The 20,403-nt window shown below is 41.2% G+C and overlaps 1 protein-coding gene across 1 annotated transcript; it reads right to left on the reverse strand.

The window, feature by feature from the left end:
- Positions 1 to 450: 450 nt before the first annotated feature.
- On the reverse strand, positions 451 to 18,803 carry hyal4 (hyaluronidase 4). Its single transcript, XM_085462723.1, has 4 exons — positions 18,726 to 18,803; positions 8,220 to 9,209; positions 3,415 to 3,504; positions 451 to 2,860 (listed from the first exon to the last, which is right to left on the reverse strand). The coding sequence occupies exons 2-4, from the start codon at positions 9,174 to 9,176 to the stop codon at positions 2,360 to 2,362; spliced, it is 1,548 nt and encodes a 515-aa protein (XP_085318849.1). The 5' UTR covers positions 9,177 to 9,209; positions 18,726 to 18,803; the 3' UTR covers positions 451 to 2,359.
- Between the last annotated feature and the right edge of the window lie 1,600 nt (positions 18,804 to 20,403).

Genomic DNA, 20,403 nt, shown 5'->3' on the forward strand with positions numbered 1-20,403 from the left:
AAAAAAAAAAAGAAAAAAAAAAGATTGGATCCAAAGATTGGATCTAGCTGGGACTTGATGTTTGAGTTAAAAGGGCCTCTGAGCAGAAAATATTCTTGCCAGGGCAGTCATCTCACACCAGTGACTCATCATTATCATTAGTTCAGCCTTCTGTTCCTTTTTCTCACTAACTGGGTCTGAGGTTTAATGACTGACTGTAGAAAAGGTAGTCAACGTTTTTCAAGACACAGTTTTTTCATTGTTTGAAAACCTAATATAAAGACAAAGATAAATAATGTCAACGGAACGTGAATCTGCCCCATCAGATTCATATCCAATCTGATCTGGATCAGTAGATGATCCAGTTGGCTGCAACTCAACTCACTAAGCGGAAGATGTTTCTTTGTTACTTCCCCTGAACTCATCACTTTATGTAATAATGGCAGGAAAAGGAAGAAACACACTGTAGCTTTGGAAAGTGTTTATTAGCAGTGCATTTACAGTCAGGTAACATTTTTCATGTGTTGCATACTCCTTGTTACATATGTAGTTTACAATCTTAAGATTTAATAAAGAATACAGTGACTACAGGAAATTTACAATTGCTACACAAAGTCTGAAGTAAAAGCCTAAAAACACTAACCTAAAGGCAGGCTTGAGCCGTCCATGTGACGTGCTTCATTGTTGCTTAATGTTAAATACTAAAATTTATTGGAGTACCCCTTCTACCCCTGTTTTCTTCTGTCTCTTTGACTACATAAGCAACATAGGCTGCCTTTTCATCAGCTATTTAAACTGCAACAAACTGCCAACTTCTCCAAAGGTAATGTTTCAGGTTAGTGTCATTACTCAATACTGTTTGTTCACTCTGAATGTAAAGCAAACTTTAGGGGATTGATTTCATTTAGAAAAAGTAATAACATTAAATTTTATTATCTAATGACTTTGAGCCAATGACTTGAGAGCCACCATCTACCGGAACCAAATTCCTTGTATGTGTCTGCACATATACTTGGCCAATAAACATGATTCTGATTCTGATTCTTTAAACTGTTTTTGTTAGGAACAAGGATACCGAATTAGAAGATTTTCTTACATTGTGTTATGATTGGTAAAATCAATAAATTCCTAATACATTAATGAAAGTTAGACCATCTACAGTTTTATTACTGAACAAACAGTATTTGCTGATGGAGGCTGGTTCTAAAATGATAAATGGTGAATAGATATGACAACTTTGTTTTGTCAACTTTGGCATCGTAGTTATAAGTATGCTTTATACTTGGAATTATCCAAAGAAAAGCACTTTGGGACACAGAGAGAGAGAGAGACTGAATAAAGAGTTTCACGAGAACCTGAGGTATCAAAAAACTGGTAAACTTTGGTAAAAAGGTGAAATTAAAGGACCTCAGTTTCCAGAGGCTGTGTCTGTCAGATATAGTTTGTGCCATCTCCTGCATCCAGTTGAGTGCTTCCTTGCACTTGCAGTTGTACATTCAGAGACAGTAGCCATTTACCAGTCACACTGAGATGAAGTAGAATCAAATACAAAATCCAGAGATCAATAATATAAAAAGTCTTTCTGTTCTTCAGGGTAACAAACCCAACAGAATGTATTCTGAAGTTAAAAGCAGCTATATGCTGCATCCTAACAGGCTCCAAAACGGTTTGTGACATCTCCTGGAAAGACTACAAGTAATAAGTAACAATACAAAAATATAAATTTGTACATATACCGCAAAGTATAGTAACAGTTCATTCAAGGTATTGGAAATAAAGGATGTCTTTAAAAATGCATCAAGTCTTTGTAATTGTGCTCCTATATATGTATGTGCAGTATTGTATTTTGAGCAGCCTTTGGTTTTTGTGGACAAAGCAAAACGGAGGATCATCATGCGACAAGCCAGCTCTGCCTTTTTTCATGAACTATAAGGCATTTCACATGATTTCTCTGCAATATGAGTTACAGTGAATAAATTCAAGCATGTATATTGGCTGTGCAATTCCATTTTTCCTTCTGTTTCAATGGGTACACTGCTGATTTAGGCCACAAATAATGTTTAGTCCGAATAAATGAATAATTGACTGACAGGCAATCATTTTCTGATTGGGTAAAATGTTTTCATGAGACATGTTTTCTGCATGTATTGTATTTCAGGTGGTATTTTGCAACTGTTTATAGCACATTTATCAAACAGCATCAGCAAGACGTTCCTATTACTGCAATTAGCTTTATGGTGCATAAAGTCAAGTTTATGTCAGTATCCTTGGATAAAATAAAAAATACATTTTGAATTAGAACATTATATTTACTGCAGTGTTGACATGTCACATCTACCCGCAGCTAAATTGAAACTAACTTTCTCTTTTGAAGCCATCTTCAAACATATATCTTTACTAATAATAAATTCAACAGGAGCAACAAAGTTAAGTGATGGCTGACGCAAGTTGGCGCTGCTGCACTCTCTCCTGCCTCCTGCTGTTCATCCTGTTCATCCTCCCACTCTGTCCTCTTCTTGTCGTGATCTTCGTACTCTTCCTCTTCCTCCCATGGCCCTTTATCTTCTCTCACTTTGTTGATGCTGTCGCAGTTCTCACCATTGTGGCCCTCATAGCAGTGGCAGCGGAACCTCTCCATTAGTAGCTGCTGTTCATGCGGTGAATGCCAGCCATTCACAGTAAAGTCCCCATCCTCAGAGGGATGGATGCGGTAACTGTCAGCACTTAGGTGGAGGTAATGCCGGGCGTGGGGGTCCCGGCGGATGCAGCGGCCATTACTCTGGCACAGGAATTCACTGCAGATTTCTGCGGCCCGTGTCACATTGGTGATGTACAGACCCAAGCGGTGGCTTAGGAAGGACTTGACGCGGGTACAGCTGTGCTGTGGAAACAAGGTGAAATTCGTAATAGCTTATATGATACTACAGCCAAAATTTTGAGTTTAGTGGCTTCACGTCAAGTTCTGCTTTAAACCCAATGATGAACCAGACTCACTATGACAAAGATTCGCCAGTGCCTAAATATAACCTTAAAATGAAAATGTATAGGTTGGAATGGGGTGGCATCCTCACAGATTCTGATTCCTCATGGATGATGAAAGAAACTTTCAATTTCAGCAGAGGTTGAAATAATTATTTCCCCCCACTGTAAAGCAACTTGAAGAGACTGTTATTGTCAACTGGCTGGAACAATATAAATAAAACTGAACTAAAATGAACTGAATTCCTAAAGATGTGTTAGGAGTTCAGCTTTATGTATAACATCGCTGCACATTAAAAATATTAATCACAAACGTCAGAAGAGCATATGCATGCACAGTCACCTCTTGTGATTTTGTTAGATGTTCATAAATAAATCTCCATATGCACCAGCATATATGATGAAAACATACTATAAATAATTTTACTTTGTTAATGTAGGGCAAAGACCACCTACCCTGGATGAGGTCAAATTTAAATCTCCCCAGATGACAAATCCTGCAGTTCCCAGTGCAGCACTCTCCCCTATGGTGTGGATCAAATCGTCCTACAGGAAAAATACAGGTAAACCATCACATCACATCACACATGTCTGTCACCATCACTACCACGCCACCATTTAAGGCAGGGATCTCAAATTATTGATGGCGAAGTGATGATGAAGTAGCTGAAGAAAATAAAAATAAATAAAAGAACAATAAAATAATACAAAGGTCAACATATTTGAACATTGAATTTTTAATACTGCTTGGACCACACTGCAGTGTGGTCCAAGTGTTACAGTGTTAGTAACAGTGTTTGTCAGTGTTACAGTGAGAAACTGGTTATGTTGTGCAAAGCTCCACAAGATCATACTTCAAAGAAATTCTTTAAATAGCCTTCTTCTTTTCAAAGACATCAGCCGTTAACCTGCCGAATCAACAGATCATCCTCAAACATTTGGTTTTCCCTGAACCTCCAGTAGATGGCAGTAGGGAGCAGACTCAGAGTATAGCCCCTCCTTGAATCGCTACCTTATCGTGGTGGAGGGGTTTGTGTGTCCCAGGGATCCCAGGGGCTATGTTGTCTGGGGACTTTTGCCCCCTGGTAGGGTCTCCCATGGCAAATTGGCCCTGGGTGAGGGACCAGACAAAGAGCGATTCATAAGACCCTTATGAAAAGGACACCGAGGGAACAGTTTACCCTGCCCGGGATAGGGTTACCGGGGCCCCGCCCTGGAGCCAGGCCCGGGGAGGGTGCCCGAGGGCGAGCGTCTGGTGGCCGGGCCTTAGTCCATGGGGTCCGGCCGGGCACAGCCCGAAGAGGAGACATGGGCCCATCCTCCCGCAGGCCCACCACCCGCAGGAGGCGCCATAGGGGTCGGGTGCATTGTGTCAGTGTGTAGCCTGACTGTTTAAGCACATTGTTACTGAAAATGATGTTTACTGCATACAAAAATTAATAATTATATGACAATTAATTTGAAGGGGTGGGTTGCAAGTTTAACTATTACTAATATGCAATCATATTAAGAATTACAGAAAACAATATTTGCTTTTTGACTTTTTCTTTGGAACATCAGGATTGGTGATTTAAATCTTTAAATTGAGGCCAAATGATGATTGTTTGCCAGTCATTTGAACACACAAAATTACAACATTTTCCACTATAAAATGCAGAACTGATCCCTTTGTCACATTGTCCCACATTGTGTTTGTGTGTCTGTTAGTACTCTGATGATTCCTTGTACTTTGATTCCTTGTTCCTATCCCGTTAGGGTTTTATTTATATATTTTTTATTAAAGCTGCTTTTGTAAGTTGACCTCATTTCCAGAGTCTTGCATTTGGGTCTATATTTGAAGCTTGGTAATGCACTAAAATTGACTGAGAAGATTAAAGTTTCTCCAGGATCTTTAATCCTGTCTTCTGTGAAGTATATCACAAAGGCTGCCATTCATATTTTAACACAAGTTTAACATATTTTATTCCAGCCCTACTGATTTTGATGAATGTGTTGTCTCTATTGATGCTGAAAAAGCCTTTGATCGAGTTGAGTTTGAGTGTCTCTTCTTCCACAGATTTTGTTCTGGAGCAAATTTTATGGTTTGTTTTTTTGAGTGGCACAGAAGTGTAATAACTTGCTTCAAGGACCTTGTCATAGCCTGGAAACTGGCATCATTTAAACAACTTGCTAATACAATCTACCACCATCACACTTTTTAAGATGCTTGCAAGCCAGGCACTTTATTTGTTTCCAGATTTCAGGCTCAAGTCCTCTACCGAGGCCAACCATACAACTTTATCCAACCAACAGAGGGCTGATCTCCCTGCTTTACAGTAAAATGTTAAACTTGACACATACCTCAAAATGTTATGGGAAGAAGATTTAGACTTAGGCCTCTGTACTCACAACTTGACATCATTATGTGCCCGCCACTGTTAATCCAGTTCAAAGTGGTGCATGGAGCCCACTTCTCAATATCCAGATTATCTTCTATCTATCCTGAAATCACTGCATATTGTGATAGATGACAAACTGCTGAAGCTTCACTGATCCATGTCTGTGGCTCTATATTTTTCTACCACTAGTAAAATCCTGCTTTTTTTCTAGTCAAACGTTTTAGAGACCAGTATGGAACAGGACTGCACAGGTGCCAGTACTGTTACATATACAGTATAAGGAGCCTTAAGTCAATGTGGAGGCTGAAACATATTTTCCTTTGCGGCTACCGCTGCTGTACTTTTTATCCCTTCCAACCTTTATCCTCTGACTCATTCTGACTTAACTAAGGTTTTGCTTATGTGTGCCAACCACCTTTTGCATGCATCCTAAAATGCAGTTCAAATAGGAAAGAATATGTTCTGCTTAGAGGTTTCGATTCACATTTATTCATAAGACTGAAAATCAGAAAATTCAGACATTGCCTAAAGTTCTTGTTGTATGGTTTTGGAATTTTAAAAACCAAAAAGGCTATTACATTTTAAATTATCTTTTGAAAATGCATGTTGTATTTAATTAATCCACAATTTTTTAATGGATTTTTGATCAGAAGGAAGGAAACAGCACAATTGTCTTTTATTGTCTAAGGAATGCAGTGGTTTTGATGTCATACATTTAAGACATATAGTGAAAGTGGCCAAGAAAAGGAAGGTACTAATTTAAATTCTGATGTTATGTCATACTCCGCTGAGCTTATTGAATTTGAGCATGAACCTCCTTTAATTTCTCAGGAATTTTGCAGAGGTTTGTGATGAAACTTAGCACACGTATTGTGTGGGTATCCAAAAAGAGGAACTCATTGAGTATTTCATGTCAACTATCAAAGAAGATTTTTTAAATGCATTTTTGATATATCATCATGTTTAACTGACTTTGTTCAGAATTGAACCAGCAGTTAAACATGGTTCGGGCATCTGACAAGGATGCCCCCTGGGTGCCTCCTGGGTGAGGTGTTCTGGGCATGTCCCACTGGGAGGAGGCCCCGGGGCAGACCCAGGACACGCTGGAGAGATCATATCTCTCGGCTGGCCTGGGAACGCCTTGGTGTTCCCCCGGATAAGCTGGAGGAGGTGGCTGGGGAGAGGGAGGTCTGGGCTTCTCTGCTTGGGCTGCTGCCCCCGCAACCCGGCCCCGGATAAGTGGAAGAAAATGGATGGATGGATGGATGGATGGATGGATGGATGGATGGATGGATGGATGGATGGATGGAAGTTCAGAATTGTCATTTATGTTTAAAATAATTTTACAGTCCAATAAATCTGGCAAGATTTGAATGACTTTCCCATAGAAGTTAATCATGAATGAGGAATTGCATTACCAGTCAAATTCAGAAGACAAATGAAAGAACAACAAAAAAATATTCTATTGGTTCTATTTTGTCTTAGTTTGCCCAAGATAACATGCAACAAGGCCGACCTACCACCCCTAAGCTGCCACAGGGTGAGATGGGATTCATCCTGGACAGGTCGCCAGTTTGCAACAAGACTAATGTAGAGACACAGACGACAATTAATTAAGCTATTAACCTAACCCCACTAACTGCATGTCTTTAAACTGTGGCAGGAAGCTGGAGTACCCAGAGAGAGCCCACACAAGTATGGGTAGAACATGCAAGCTCACACAGAAAGGCTCTAGCCAGAAGGACTAAAACCCAGAACCTTCTTCCTGTGAAACAACAGTGCTAACCACTGTGTGTTATGGTATGTCATAGTGCTTTAAATAACAATTTAAAAATCAATAAAAAAAAATGTAAATGAAATATTGGGGAAAAAAATAAATTGTAGGTTGGATTTTTTTGTTTTTGTTTTGTTTTTAGGTCTGCTTCAAAATTCAGATAAAACTGAGGCTATTGTACTCAGCCCTGAAAATCTTTGTGTCTATGGCATGGTATGGCTGGCATTACCTTCTCCGCGGTAATGGAGTGGTTTCTGACCATGATATCTCCTTCAATGCACATAAAACACAAATTTAAAACTACTCTATAATTAGAAACATGTCTCATTGTGATGCTGAAAAACGAATTCTTGCATTTATTACTTATAGGCTGGACTACCGCAGTTGATTATTATCATATTTTCCTAAATGCTCTCTGAAAAGCCTTCAGTTGATCCAGAAAACTGCAATAAGAGTAGTGGCAGCGACTATTTGAAAGAGCATATTTCACCACATACTACTATATCTGTCCAATGGAGCATGTTGCTCTAGCCATACTTGTGGTTCTTAGGGTAGATCCTTCAGCTTTCAGGCCTTTCTTCTGTGGAACCAGATCCCAGTTTGGAATCAAGGATTATTGTAGGGTCTATCTTACAGTACAACGTATTTTGAGTTGACTGTTGTTATGATTTGGTGCTTTGTAAATAAAACTGAACTGAATTGACTTGAATTGGAGCAGGTAACCCTGAACCCTCCCTTAGTTATGCTGCAACAGGCATAGGCTGCGGGTGATCTCTTTATTTAATTATTAGTTACTATAATCTCTGTATCTCTTCCACAGTGTGTCTTTTGTCTCACTTCCCCTCACCTCAACTGAAGGTTTCGTTTTGACAAAAGGGATTTTTCCTTCCCACTGTCGGCAAGAGCTTGCTCATGGGGGTCATCTGATTATTGGGGTATTATCTTACACTGTTAAGGAACTGTTGTTGTGATTTTGTGCCATAAAAATAAAATTGAATTAAAAGTATCCCTGTGAAAGGAAAACGAACTACTTTGTTGCATAATGGAAATTTTATCCAGAACACACAGTAGAAAAAAATATATAATATTTTGGTAAACTTTGCTCTTACTGTAGTGAGAAAGTTGAGGGCCTCATCTCGGTAGCCCAGCCTCAGGTACACATAGGTGGGAAGGTCATACTCCTTTGAGGTCAGTGAGGCGACTCGGAGCGACTCTCTGATCCTGTGCTGGGTGAAGTGCAGGTTGCTGATGCTGTTGCTGTGATGCTTCCTGATTGTGACAGAGGGATAGAGGGCCATGCTGCTGTTCCATAGCCACACCAGCTCGTCATTCCTCAGCCTCTCCAGCAGGGGGCAGAAGCCTGTATAGTTCTGATCATGCAGGTTGTAATTGTGGCAATCAGGGTAGAGGTAAAAACCCCAGAGGGCACTGGGCCGGAGCTGTCTCCCCAGCTGAATGGTTTTTAGCATGAACATCTTGGCACTTTTCTCAAACCTCCGCCGTGCCAGTTCTTCCACTTGTGCTGCAGTCACGTTGATGTATGCTTTCTTGGTTAGCTCCTTTGATTTGCGTCTATAGATGTCCTTTTTGTGCCAATTACGACTCCACTGAGGTCGCCAGAACTCCCAGTCAATAACAGCCAGGCCACGAAAGTCCTCTGCAGGTATGAAGTAGTTGATGTCCTGGTGGGCTTTGAACAGGTGTTGGTCCAGGCTGCAGTTTTGAGGTAGGCCACCAAAGACGGCTTTGCCATGTGGGGTGTAGTGAGGGTAGTAGCCCAGCCGGTTGGCATAGAAAATTGTGACGTTCTGGCCTGTCCAATCAGCACGTGGGCTTCCCTGGATGTGGAATAGGTGGTTAACGTTGGTGGTTATGTTGTACCTGAAGGTGCACAAGTCCAGTGGAGCATTCCAGGCAGCAATGAAAGGTTTTCGGCCAATCAGAGGCAGTTTGGCAGGTTTCTGACCAAAAGCTGAATGAAATAGCAAAATCAGCCAGGAGCAGGTGAGCGCAACAGGTACAGCATGGTGGGAGGAGGATTCCCCAAGTACTGGCACAACAGGCATTCTGGGATTCAGAAGGTGCAGCTGTCAGTCATCCTGACAAAGGGAAAAGTGACAGGGAAAAAGAAAAACAAATGAAAAACAAAACTCAGACATTTTTTTCATCTGTAAGACTTTTTTCTTTAATTATTATTTATCTATTGTTTCACCTTTGTAACCTGCATGAAATTTGTTGTATCATCTGTCTAATGAAAGTTACAATAACAAAATAGTAAAGGTAAGGATGGCTACAAAACAAAGCAACGCAGAGCAGGATAGTAAGATTTTCTCTGGGGATTTTTCATATATTTCACGTGGCACCACTTTGGGTCCTGACCTCAGAGTTAAGAGACTGTTTTCACATATAATGCAGCATTTCACAAAACTGACAGAGACTTTTTTATGTATAAAATGTTGCAGTACATCTGGTAAGCTCTCCTAAATTTCATTTGCCCTGACTGTTTTTATATTGTTTGGCAATTTTATTGAAGTCACATTTGATGAGCTCAACAGTTCTTCTGAATTAACAATGGTCTGGTTTAACTGTTTATTTCATCTTTCAACACAATAGAGGATCGTCAAAGCTTCAACATCTGACTTTATGAGTGTGCGTGTACATGGAAATTTGCCGTGTTCAAGTCTTGATAATATGTTGCATTCACTCAGTTTTGACATTCTACATTATTTACTCTTGGCCTTTTACTCTTTCCAAAATACATAAATGATTAAAAGGATTTGCATGGTATGAGTCAGAGGTCACATAGACTAAGTCAGTTGACACCAAGGTACATGGACTTCTGCTAGACAGAGCACGGCTTTTCTGTGCACATGTATTCTCCCCTTACCATAACTGAAGCCTCAAGCTGTAATGACAGGTCTTCCTTCCAAATGTCTCAGCAAGTTTCAGTGTTTGCTGCATCCCAACTTTTTCAAGCAAACATCCAGTCACAGAGCAGAGACAACAATCAGATGTCTGAAACCTGGATGTTCAAAAAAATTTCATTTGAATTTCTTTATTAACGAAAATGCAATTTATTTATATGCTATTTATTTATTGATTACCCTTTTAGTGTGTGAGCAGCTTACTGGCTGAATGTTTAGTAAAGTACTAATGGCAGACAAGAGGTGATCTTATTTGCTGAATATGGTTTGAATTTTGAACTAGTTATAATTGTAAAATATTTTATGCTAAAAAATATTTGAAAAGCATTCTGGCTAGAACAGGCCAACATCAGCCTGGCAAAGGCTCCAATCTGGCCCTTTGGATAGCTTTTGAAAATGTGGAGGAGGGCATATCTTTTGGACTTTTAACTGTTTTTAAAAAAATAAATTTTACTGTTTGTCCTGCTGATAAAGACCCTCCCCACAGCCATTCATACTGCAGCAATAAAGTCAAATCAAAGTGGGTTGTATGTGGCCCCCCAATATATGATAACCTTGATAGCCCCAGTCTAGAAGTTTGGATGTTAAATTGTTTACTTTTTCACATAACATTTTCTTTTACAGAATGATATGTGATAAAGTAATGGTGTACATATGACATACGTTTGTTACAGAGACCGTTTTGTGACCATTTTGTGAATTCCTGTTATTAAAGCTCAAGGTGAGCATTTCGCATCACCAGCTTATTTACACCATGGTAGCAGTGGTAACTGAGAAGCTTGGCTACAAGGTTAACAGTGCAAAGGAGCAGTACCCTTCATGGAGGAGGCTAGAAACCAGGCTGAAGGTAGCAAGGCGTGAAGTTATCTAACTAAGTTATCTAAAGGGATGGCTAAAATGTTCAAGCAAGGTGCCCATAGCTGAGGTCTTAAAAACCGCCAAGGAAAGACTCACAGCCTTGGCCAGCCACCTGAAGAGGTATACCAGAGAGACAAACGCCAGGAAAATAAACAAACTGAGCCATCCAAGGTGTACTCTCAGTGGCAGAGGAACAGTATAACAACCAAGGCTGGAGAAGGAACAGTACTGGATGGGCATTTGGGAGAAGGAGTAACAGAGAGTTTGCATCCTTTCCAAAGTTTCATGTGTTCCTTCCTATGCTGAAAATACAACCTGAGGCTGTAACGAGTCCTGTGTAATTAATATAAATCTTCTATTTTATCTTCTCACTGGTGTTCTTGAGATATAATGATACAGCTTTTTATATTTTGTTCTCTTATATGGAAAGTTTTTTTTTCTCCCTCACTTTCAGTTTTGCTCAACACACAATATGAGAATCAAATTACTTTCCTTTATTTTTGCAGTCAGTTTCTCTCTGTATTCATTTGACTGCACTTACTGTTAGCAATTTAGTTTTTAAAGTTCACTATACTGTAGAATTACAGTAAATGCATGGATGATTTGATCAGAGGAATGTTAGTGATTATTCTCTTTGTTAGTTTTTGTTTTGAGCAAAAAGGTTGAGCTGATTCAACTCGGTTTTATTTGACTTATATAGCACCAAATCACAACAATTAGCTTCAGGTGCTTTATATTGTAAGGTAAAGACACTACCATATTAAGAACAAACAGAGACAACTCTGACATCATGTGATCCCTTATGAGCAGTGGAAATGAAAAAACTCCCTTTTAACAGGGGTTTCTTTTGTTTGTGTTGTTTCAATGAATGGGACGAGAACAAATTCATCAACTAACACAAGCAAGCTTGATTGACAGTCTAAGTTCACCATTGATGGTGAGCTGAACTAAGCTTTCATATTCTCCACTAAGTGGTCCTTATCACGATAAATGATGAAGGAGAAGCCACCGATTAAACATGCTGGAATTTATATTCAAAGTCTGGCTTTATGTCAAAATAAATTATTTATCCAGAGTAGCTCCGAACCACAACCCGGTCTGGCATTGATTAAGATAAGAGTTTGTTGGTGTCTGTGGTCCTTGTGGACTGGCTCCACTCATTCAACAAATATTGTACAAGAAGGTATAAGAATGTCTAATTTTCAGTGATTGTAGGAAAATTTGGGTGAATATGACCTACAGTTGCCAGTGTCTGAAATTTTGGGTTTATGGGAGGAATGTTGACATAAAGTGGTATAATTTGCAGTAACTTACTCTTTTGTAAGTTCATATACAGTTTTGGAAGAATGGCAATTATTATTTTTGGTGAGTCATCTAGGTTTTGCTGTACAGCCTCCACAACCCTTGTGACCTCAAAGAAGCTAATTTCACACCTCTGTAGTGGACCTCAGAAGTAAATGCTACTCCCTGTGCGAGGTGTTTCTAAAAGAGGACAATGTTCTGAAAACAGAAATGTGAGGAGAGGGAGACTCATTTCCTGCTTTTGATGCTTGGGAACTGAGCCAAGTTCCCTGTGGGCAGGGCAGAGCAAAGAGTCGAAATAAAAGATATTCTGACATACACCGTCTGTCACATAAATATGTCTCGGCGCCAACTAAACATCGCCAAGTCACATTACTGTTCTTCAGTCAGATTCAGAAAGCTTTTAACATTGCAGGCTTTCTATTCGTTGGTTATGTCTGATTAAGAAGCAGACCTGATTTTAAATCCAACTTCCGAACTAATAAAATGGCCTCAATAAAACAGTTGAATAAAGAAAAAAATAAACATCCTTACTAAATTAACCTACATGTGTATGTAGAAGTAGAATGGGAGACAGATCCTTCAGCTTTCAGGCCCCTCTGCTGTGGGAGCAGTTCCCAGTTGGACTTGAGAGACAGACACCCTCTCTACTTTTAGGATTATGCTTTAAACTTTCCTTTTTTGACAATGCATATAGTTAGGACTGGATTAGCTGACTCTGAATTCTCCATTAGTTATGTTGCAATAACCCATAGGCCATTTGGGTTAGGATTGGGCACAGGGTTTCCCATGATGGACCAAGTGATTCTTCTTCAGTCACCTCTTTTCACTCACCATGTGCTTATACACCACTTTTTATTCAGTCATTAGTGTTTCATCTGGCTGTCTCCCACAGCAGGTTTTTTGCCTTGTTTTCCTCCCCTCGCTGCTTACCACTGGCAGCAGATGGCCACCTTTCCCTGAACCCGGTTCTGCCAGAAAACTGAGAGAGCTTTTCTTTTGCACTGTCACCAAGTGCTTTTTCATAGGGGGTCATCTGATTGCTGGGGTTAACCTTACAATATATAAAACCTTGAAGCAACTGTTGTTGTGATTTGGCACTATTTGAACGAATTGAATTTAGTTCACTTAATGGATAAAAGGTCTAGGATGTCAACTGGTTTTAGGTGTAATCAAACAAACCTTTAGGACAAAAGGGTTCAAAGAAATGAAATGACAGTGAAATGAACGGCATTAACAATTCTGATCAACCATTTATAGAATCTGACAGAAAAGACACGTCATTCCAACCCAGAACAAGCCTGATGCGCAAGACTCAGGCTCATGACGGGAATCGTCTTCTTAAAAGCTATTGAAATATTTGCTACAGTATAGCGTCTTGCAGTTTATCATCTTTATACAGTGTACTGTGTACAAACGTGAGAGTTGTGTAACAGGTAACAAAGAGCTTTGTTTTAAGTCTACCTAACTGATTTTGTATTGTATTTTCTCAAACTGAAAGTGGCCTTGCAGCTCGTCTCTGCTATCATCTCTATGAGCACTCAGTAACACGACTCTGCCTCAGAATTTTCCACGAGGCACAAAAAAGCTGGTCCAACCATGTTAACCAGAGGAGCGAGAGAAGCCTTTTAACACATGTTATTGCTGAGCAAATGTGGTCCTGATTCCAGAAAACAAAAGCTGGAAAACAGGAACTACCAAAGTTGAAATTTGTACCCCCAGAGTCTATGGCTCATTGTAAAGAATTCTGGTTTAGGCCATGTTACGCTTTGTTACGTTCCCCCCGAAAGGGTCTAGGCATGTGAGTGAGGGGACCAGTAACAAATGAGTCCAGAACAGAATGAAAGGAAAACAGACCAGTGTTTTCAGTAAATAAAATAGTCTTTATTATAGATCATCTTAACATAAAGAGCCGGCAACGCCGTTTTACCAATAACACTTGGAAAAAGAGAAGGGTTGCAACAACAAAGAACACAATAACCAAACAAAAACTCCACACCACGAGGAGGTACTTCCAGGGGCCCACAAGCTCACCCTGTCACTAACAGCAGCTGGCTTTACTGCTGCCAAGGCCCACAAGCCCACACTACTCACGCAAAGCAGCTATGCTGTTTCCACAACTCCACACTTTGAGCAGGCTAATCACACACAACGCAGAGACACCAGAGAACACCCCACCCTGTTCACAGCTCATCCCCAGCTTATATGACCTCCGAGAGGTGATTGCTGACTGGGCCCAGGTGGTAAATGAGTCCAATGAGCAGCAGCTGTGTCCTGGGGAGAGAGAAGAGCAAGAGAGAGACGGGGGGTGGAGCAAAAGAGGAGGAGGTGGAGAAAAACACCGCGCCCACACAAGGGCAGTATCAGGAGGCCCAGCTAGGGCCGTAACACCCCCTCCCATAAATACAAACCAGTGGTTTGTCATAGAACGTCCTACCCAGCTTTTAAACATATCACCTACTATCCACCATAATAACGGTTAGGCATACCCTGCCGAATCTGCCAAGACCTTTTTGATGGGTTGAAAACACTGCACGGGGTTGGCTCAAGTCCCTCAACATAGTGTCCCAAATGACAGCCAAATGTTTTTTGAGCCATCACATATGGAGAACCCATCAGGCAGCTAGAAGGCCTTACAGCAACACTTCTCTGACGCTTCTTCGCTAGGTCATGGCAAAAGGCATGCTGGTTAGCCAGAGGTGCAGGTTGAAATGGTTGTGTCACACACAATCTATCACACTGTAGGTCAGCTGGACCCGAGAGACCGTCATCAGGTGGCAGATTACAATTAGTTGATCTCTGACAGTGACCAAATGACACCACTGAGCAATTATGCTCCAACTGTTGCCTAGGACTGGCAACTTTGTCGGTTTGTGAACCACAGTTCACTCTTTTGAAAGCAGATCGATTTTGCTTTGAGTTTGCTTTCAAACAGTGAGCAACCAGGTGGCCAGGTTTGTGGCAGAAGAAACAGAGCTTTGTTTTGGCTCTTGAAACCACACCTGTATCGGCTTTGTTAGCTGGCACACTCCTAACTCCCAAGACTGACTGTTTCTGTTTGTAGGCCCCACAATCTGCTATTAAATGGCCAGACTTTAAACAGAAAAAACACTCTTTTTGCCTTGGAATGGGACACAAGTACCTCACCCTTTGGGTACTGTCTAGCTGGCACATCACTAACCTTCACTAGGTCATCGCGTCGGTCGTGCTTAATGACACTGGTTTTATGGATGAGGGCAAACTCATCAGCCAGTGTTGCAGCCTGCTGTAGCGAGGAAACCTTCTGTTCATTAATATATACCGCGATGCGCTCAGCAATGCAGTTCTTAAATTCCTCTATGAGCATTAGTTCCCGGATCGAAGCCGGGTCAGTGGCTTTGCAGGCCGCACACCACCGATCGAAAAGAACACCTTTTTCCCTGGCGAAATCAAGATAGGACTGACCCTGACCTCTTCTCAACCCCCGGAAACACTGCCTATAGGCTTCTGGGACCAGCTCATAGGCCAGCAGGATAGCCCTTTTCAGCTTGTCATAGTCCAAGCTGTCCTCAGCTGACAACGAGGAACAGACTTCTTGAGCCTTACCCGCCAGCTTACATTGGAGCAAAATGGCCCATGAATCCCGTGGCCAGTGCAAGGCCGTGGCTATTCGTTCAAACGACTCGAAGTAGCTGTTGACCTCAGTGTCACGGAACATCGGAACCAGACGACTGTTTTTCCCTACGTCAAACGAGGTGTCGGCCTGACGAATGGAGGCAGTCGGAGGAAGGGAAACCTGCCGGAGTTCCAGCTGTCGCAACCTCACAGCTGTCTCTGCCTCCACCTCCACCTTCCTCAATTCGACCTCCCTAGCCCTAGCCAGTTCCGCGTCCAAACGCCTAAGCTCTAGCTCCCTTTTCAGCTGGAACTCTCTCTCACGCTGCTCCTTCTCCAGCTGGAGACGAGCCAGACGGACACGGAGCTTAGCATCCAGCTTCGAGCCTTCACTTGATTCAATGGAGAGGGGTTCGAAGCGAGGCACTGTCATGGGTTTGTTCTCAGGCAGCCCCTGATCAACAGGTGTCGACACCAATGGACCTACAGCTTGAGCTGGCGCCTGCAGAACGGGCTGAGACGCTGCACCACGCTCACCCTTAAACACTGCAATATCAAAGGTAGCCATTGACTCTAAAACAAAAACTACCTGAGGCTAACAATAACAACAAAGAAGCACCACCTCCAATACACAAATGAGAAACAGGCGGGAAAAGCGTGGCCACAGGTTAACCAATAAATAAAAATACCGCCAACCCTCTCCCCAGACCTGCCTACTAAAATCTTAGCCTAGTTAGCTTCTGGAGTGTACCAGGCTCGAGGCAACTTTAAAGGCTAAGCGTCAAGTGCACAAAGCACCGACAAGCCTACCCCCGACAGGGAACTAATCCCCGACAGGGAACTAATCCCCACCCGGGATTACTCCGAAAATAAAGGAAAAATAAAAAATGAGTGCCTGAAGGAGGAGCTTACGCTCAGCTAGACACTCCCCTTTGCTAACTGGAGAGAGAGCGCAGCAGATACAATACAACTAAACAAGCCACCGGCAAACAACTCACTAAAACTCAATTGCTGTTCCTTCCAGTCATATCCCGGACGAGCCCCCACTTTGTTACGTTCCCCCCGAAAGGGTCTAGGCATGTGAGTGAGGGGACCAGTAACAAATGAGTCCAGAACAGAATGAAAGGAAAACAGACCAGTGTTTTCAGTAAATAAAATAGTCTTTATTATAGATCATCTTAACATAAAGAGCCAGCAACGCCGTTTTACCAATAACACTTGGAAAAAGAGAAAAAGGGTTGCAACAACAAAGAACACAATAACCAAACAAAAACTCCACACCACGAGGAGGTACTTCCAGGGGCCCACAAGCTCACCCTGTCACTAACAGCAGCTGGCTTTACTGCTGCCAAGGCCCACAAGCCCACACTACTCACGCAAAGCAGCTATGCTGTTTCCACAACTCCACACTTTGAGCAGGCTAATCACACACAACGCGGAGACACCGGAGAACACCCCACCCTGTTCACAGCTCATCCCCAGCTTATATGACCTCCGAGAGGTGATTGCTGACTGGGCCCAGGTGGTAAATGAGTCCAATGAGCAGCAGCTGTGTCCTGGGGAGAGAGAAGAGCAAGAGAGAGACGGGGGGTGGAGCAAAAGAGGAGGAGGTGGAGAAAAACACCGCGCCCACACAAGGGCAGTATCAGGAGGCCCAGCTAGGGCCGTAACAGGCCATTTCTGCTTTTGCTTCATTTTCCAGACCTGGAAGCTACTTTCATCTTTTATAAACAGTCTAATGGTAGCTACCATCCCATCAGGTGTCACCTGGGCCCTGTACTATTAAACCAGCTCAGCATGCCCAGGGTTTCTTTCTGTTATCTGGATTCACTTACTATGACAACAGCAATCAGGCAAGTGTTCACACAAATGTGATTATCAACTTAGGTGAAACCAGTTTCCCCTGTGTGGTAACATGAAATGTATGGCAAATGCGCGACCAGTCATATTAATGGTTAAGCGCTGCAGAGTGGAAATATTTGAAGAGGTTAACATAATAGTATTATGTTAGTATTAACATAATACTAACTCAAAGCAAGCGCAGCAGTGTAAATGTATTTGACAGGAAAATCACTGCACAACAATTTCTGTTAAAAGCTGCAAGAACGTATCAAATCAAAGCACTTTAGGTGCTTTGATCAATAAGACTGGAAAAGAACTGCTGTGTTAAAAACATTTAGCCTGTTTGAGACCAGGAAAGGAAGCCGACACAAATGCCAACTGTGTAAGCTTCCAGACCTATCAATATCACAATTATATGATTATATTATGAGAGAATTTGAATGGATTATAATCAAATATTCAGTAAATTAATGTTTAAAAGAAATTTTTAGTTTTCATTCTTTCAGTTGCATGTCAGAAAGAATAACTATAAAAACAGGAGTCGATAGTAGGTTTAATCTATGCTCAAATTTGAAATAAGGTCAGCAATTACAGTATAGGTGTATGGTATAGGTGAGTATCCAGCTGCTTTTAGTAACAACACTTGAAAACTGTGCTCTCTCTTGTTGTCAGGTATTCTTGCTGTGACACTTTATGAGTCAAAGCATCCTTAAAATGGGATTTTGTTACTGCCTCTGTTACAGCTGATGCACAGCTTGTGCCTGTTGGGTAAAATCTCCACTTAGATGCTTAAGAAATTTGCTGCCGTGCATCTGATTTCTCAATGGGGAAAAACTCCTCACTTTGAGGGTTATTTTTTAACATTGAGCCAACATTCCTTGGATGATTGGGCACTCCTATCCTCCTCCTCCCCTTCCTGCATCACCCAGAGCATTCACCAAGGGTGGCTGCTTCCCTCAGGGTTTAAAAATACTTTTATCTTCCTCTTTGTGCAGCAAAACAAAAGGTCCCAGAAAGGCATGATCTTTCAGCCTGATAAAATAAAAGTTTTTAACAGTTATCTGGTGAAAACATGCTAAGGGTGTAAGAGCTCACCTATAGATGCTCGGGTCTCTTCTTCAGGGTTCAAAGCAGGAGTCATGGTGGCTGTCTGTGCTGCATGCTTGCATTCATTCCTTCTTGCAGTCTGAAATACAAGCCAGCCATCTGTACTTATATACAGCACAGAGAGGAGACGAGAGGGAGGAGAAAGTGTGACTACCACAACACAGTGATTAGAGAGCAGAGAGGGAAGGAGGGAGGAGGGAAGAGAGGCACAGAAACAAAGGAGAGAGAGTGAGGGTTTAAATTCGTTAGCTTGTAGAGCTCATCAGATGTCTGATCCTCCCTGGAAAAAAAAAGTCAATTCATCCACATCAGTCAGTCTAGAACACACATGTAAACAAAAATGTCATCAACTGTCTGTGAGAAAGTCTGACCAGATCTAATCTCACTTTTTTGCATATGAACTTTACATTCAATTAAAATAAATAAAATAAGTTGTCCCTTGCATTTTTTACTCGAATATATTAGTCTATACGTAGTATTAACATCATATAAAGATGGATACAGCTTCTGGGTGTGAAAAATGAAACCACGTTTGCACTGTCTTAAACCTACATTATTTTTAATGGCATTTGTGTTATATTGTACAACAGTGTGCCGCCTACTTCATGTCTCAGCGTAACGGCCTTTGTTGAACTAAAGGCTCCTTCTTGCCCTGCTGGAGCTAGAACACCAGAATCATGTTTCTCCTAAATGGGTTCACCAAAAAACAGATGCCTTGTTATAAATGAGCTGAGACTAATTTGGTTCAGTTACCAGAAGGTTGCTGAATCAATCCAAGCTCCTGCTGTACATGTGCATGTATCCTCAGGCTGAGTGTGTGTGTGTACCAAAAACAAATAATCAGTTACAAATAACAGCACTGTATGAATGCCTGTTTGACTGGATCAGTGAAAACTGTAGAAAACTGTTTCAGAGACCAGTGCAGCATAACAGATGTTTGTATATTAGCAATTACAAATTTGAAGGAGATATCTTCTGACATATTTTTTTATCACCTAGGAACAATTTGTATTAGAGCCTTGATTTTTTTTTTCTTGACTTGCTCACCAAAGTAAAAGAAAATGTAGGCCCGTGTTTAGAAACAGTACCTATGTTTTAAAATTAAGTGACTTCTAGCAGTTGTGCACGAAAGGGTGTAAGAATAATGTGTTCATTTTTCTCTGGCAAATTCTGAAGAAATATGTAAATATGGACTTTTTTTTAGAGCTCTGCTTTAGTAAATCTGAGACAGTGTAAAGTAAGTTTTGGTTTATTTTAGGAAACAAATACCACCAAATTACCAATCAACAGTAATTCATTTGTGTACTTTTTCCTTTATAACCCTGGCTGTACTAATAACAGTCAGTGTCTTTCTTTGATACAGAGGAAATCTTATAGGCCTCTGCCTGTCACTGTATATTGAGGGAGCAATCGTTATGGAATAGAACTTGCTAGAGACTCTACTCATTTTGAAGGTGTCTTTATTATTAACTTATGTAGTGGCAGTTCAGTTCAATTTCAATTTAGTTTTAATTGTTTACCACCAATCCACAACAGTAATACAGAATAAAAACAATATTAGAGAGAAATTCAAAGAATCGGAAAATCTCAAGCAAGCATGAGGCAACAGTGCTAAGGGAACAACTCGCTTTTAATAGGACGAAGCCTTCAGCAGAGTAAGGGAGGG

The sequence above is a fragment of the Copadichromis virginalis genome, linkage group LG7 (assembly GCF_057382275.1).
Source record: "Copadichromis virginalis isolate Kocher_CV1m ecotype Utaka linkage group LG7, C_Virginalis_male_GT1.1, whole genome shotgun sequence".
Taxonomy (NCBI): domain Eukaryota; kingdom Metazoa; phylum Chordata; class Actinopteri; order Cichliformes; family Cichlidae; genus Copadichromis; species Copadichromis virginalis.

Excerpts from the sequence above, each read along its gene's own strand:
- hyal4 (XM_085462723.1), bottom strand. The coding sequence starts at position 9,176 with ATGCCTGTTGTGCCAGTACTTGGGGAATCCTCCTCCCACCATGCTGTA. Across the intron at positions 3,505-8,219 it reads CCCTCAACTTTCTCACTACA|GACGATTTGATCCACACCAT; the intron begins GTAAGAGCAAAG and ends TTTTTCCTGTAG. Across the intron at positions 2,861-3,414 it reads TAAATTTGACCTCATCCAGG|CACAGCTGTACCCGCGTCAA; the intron begins GTAGGTGGTCTT and ends TTGTTTCCACAG.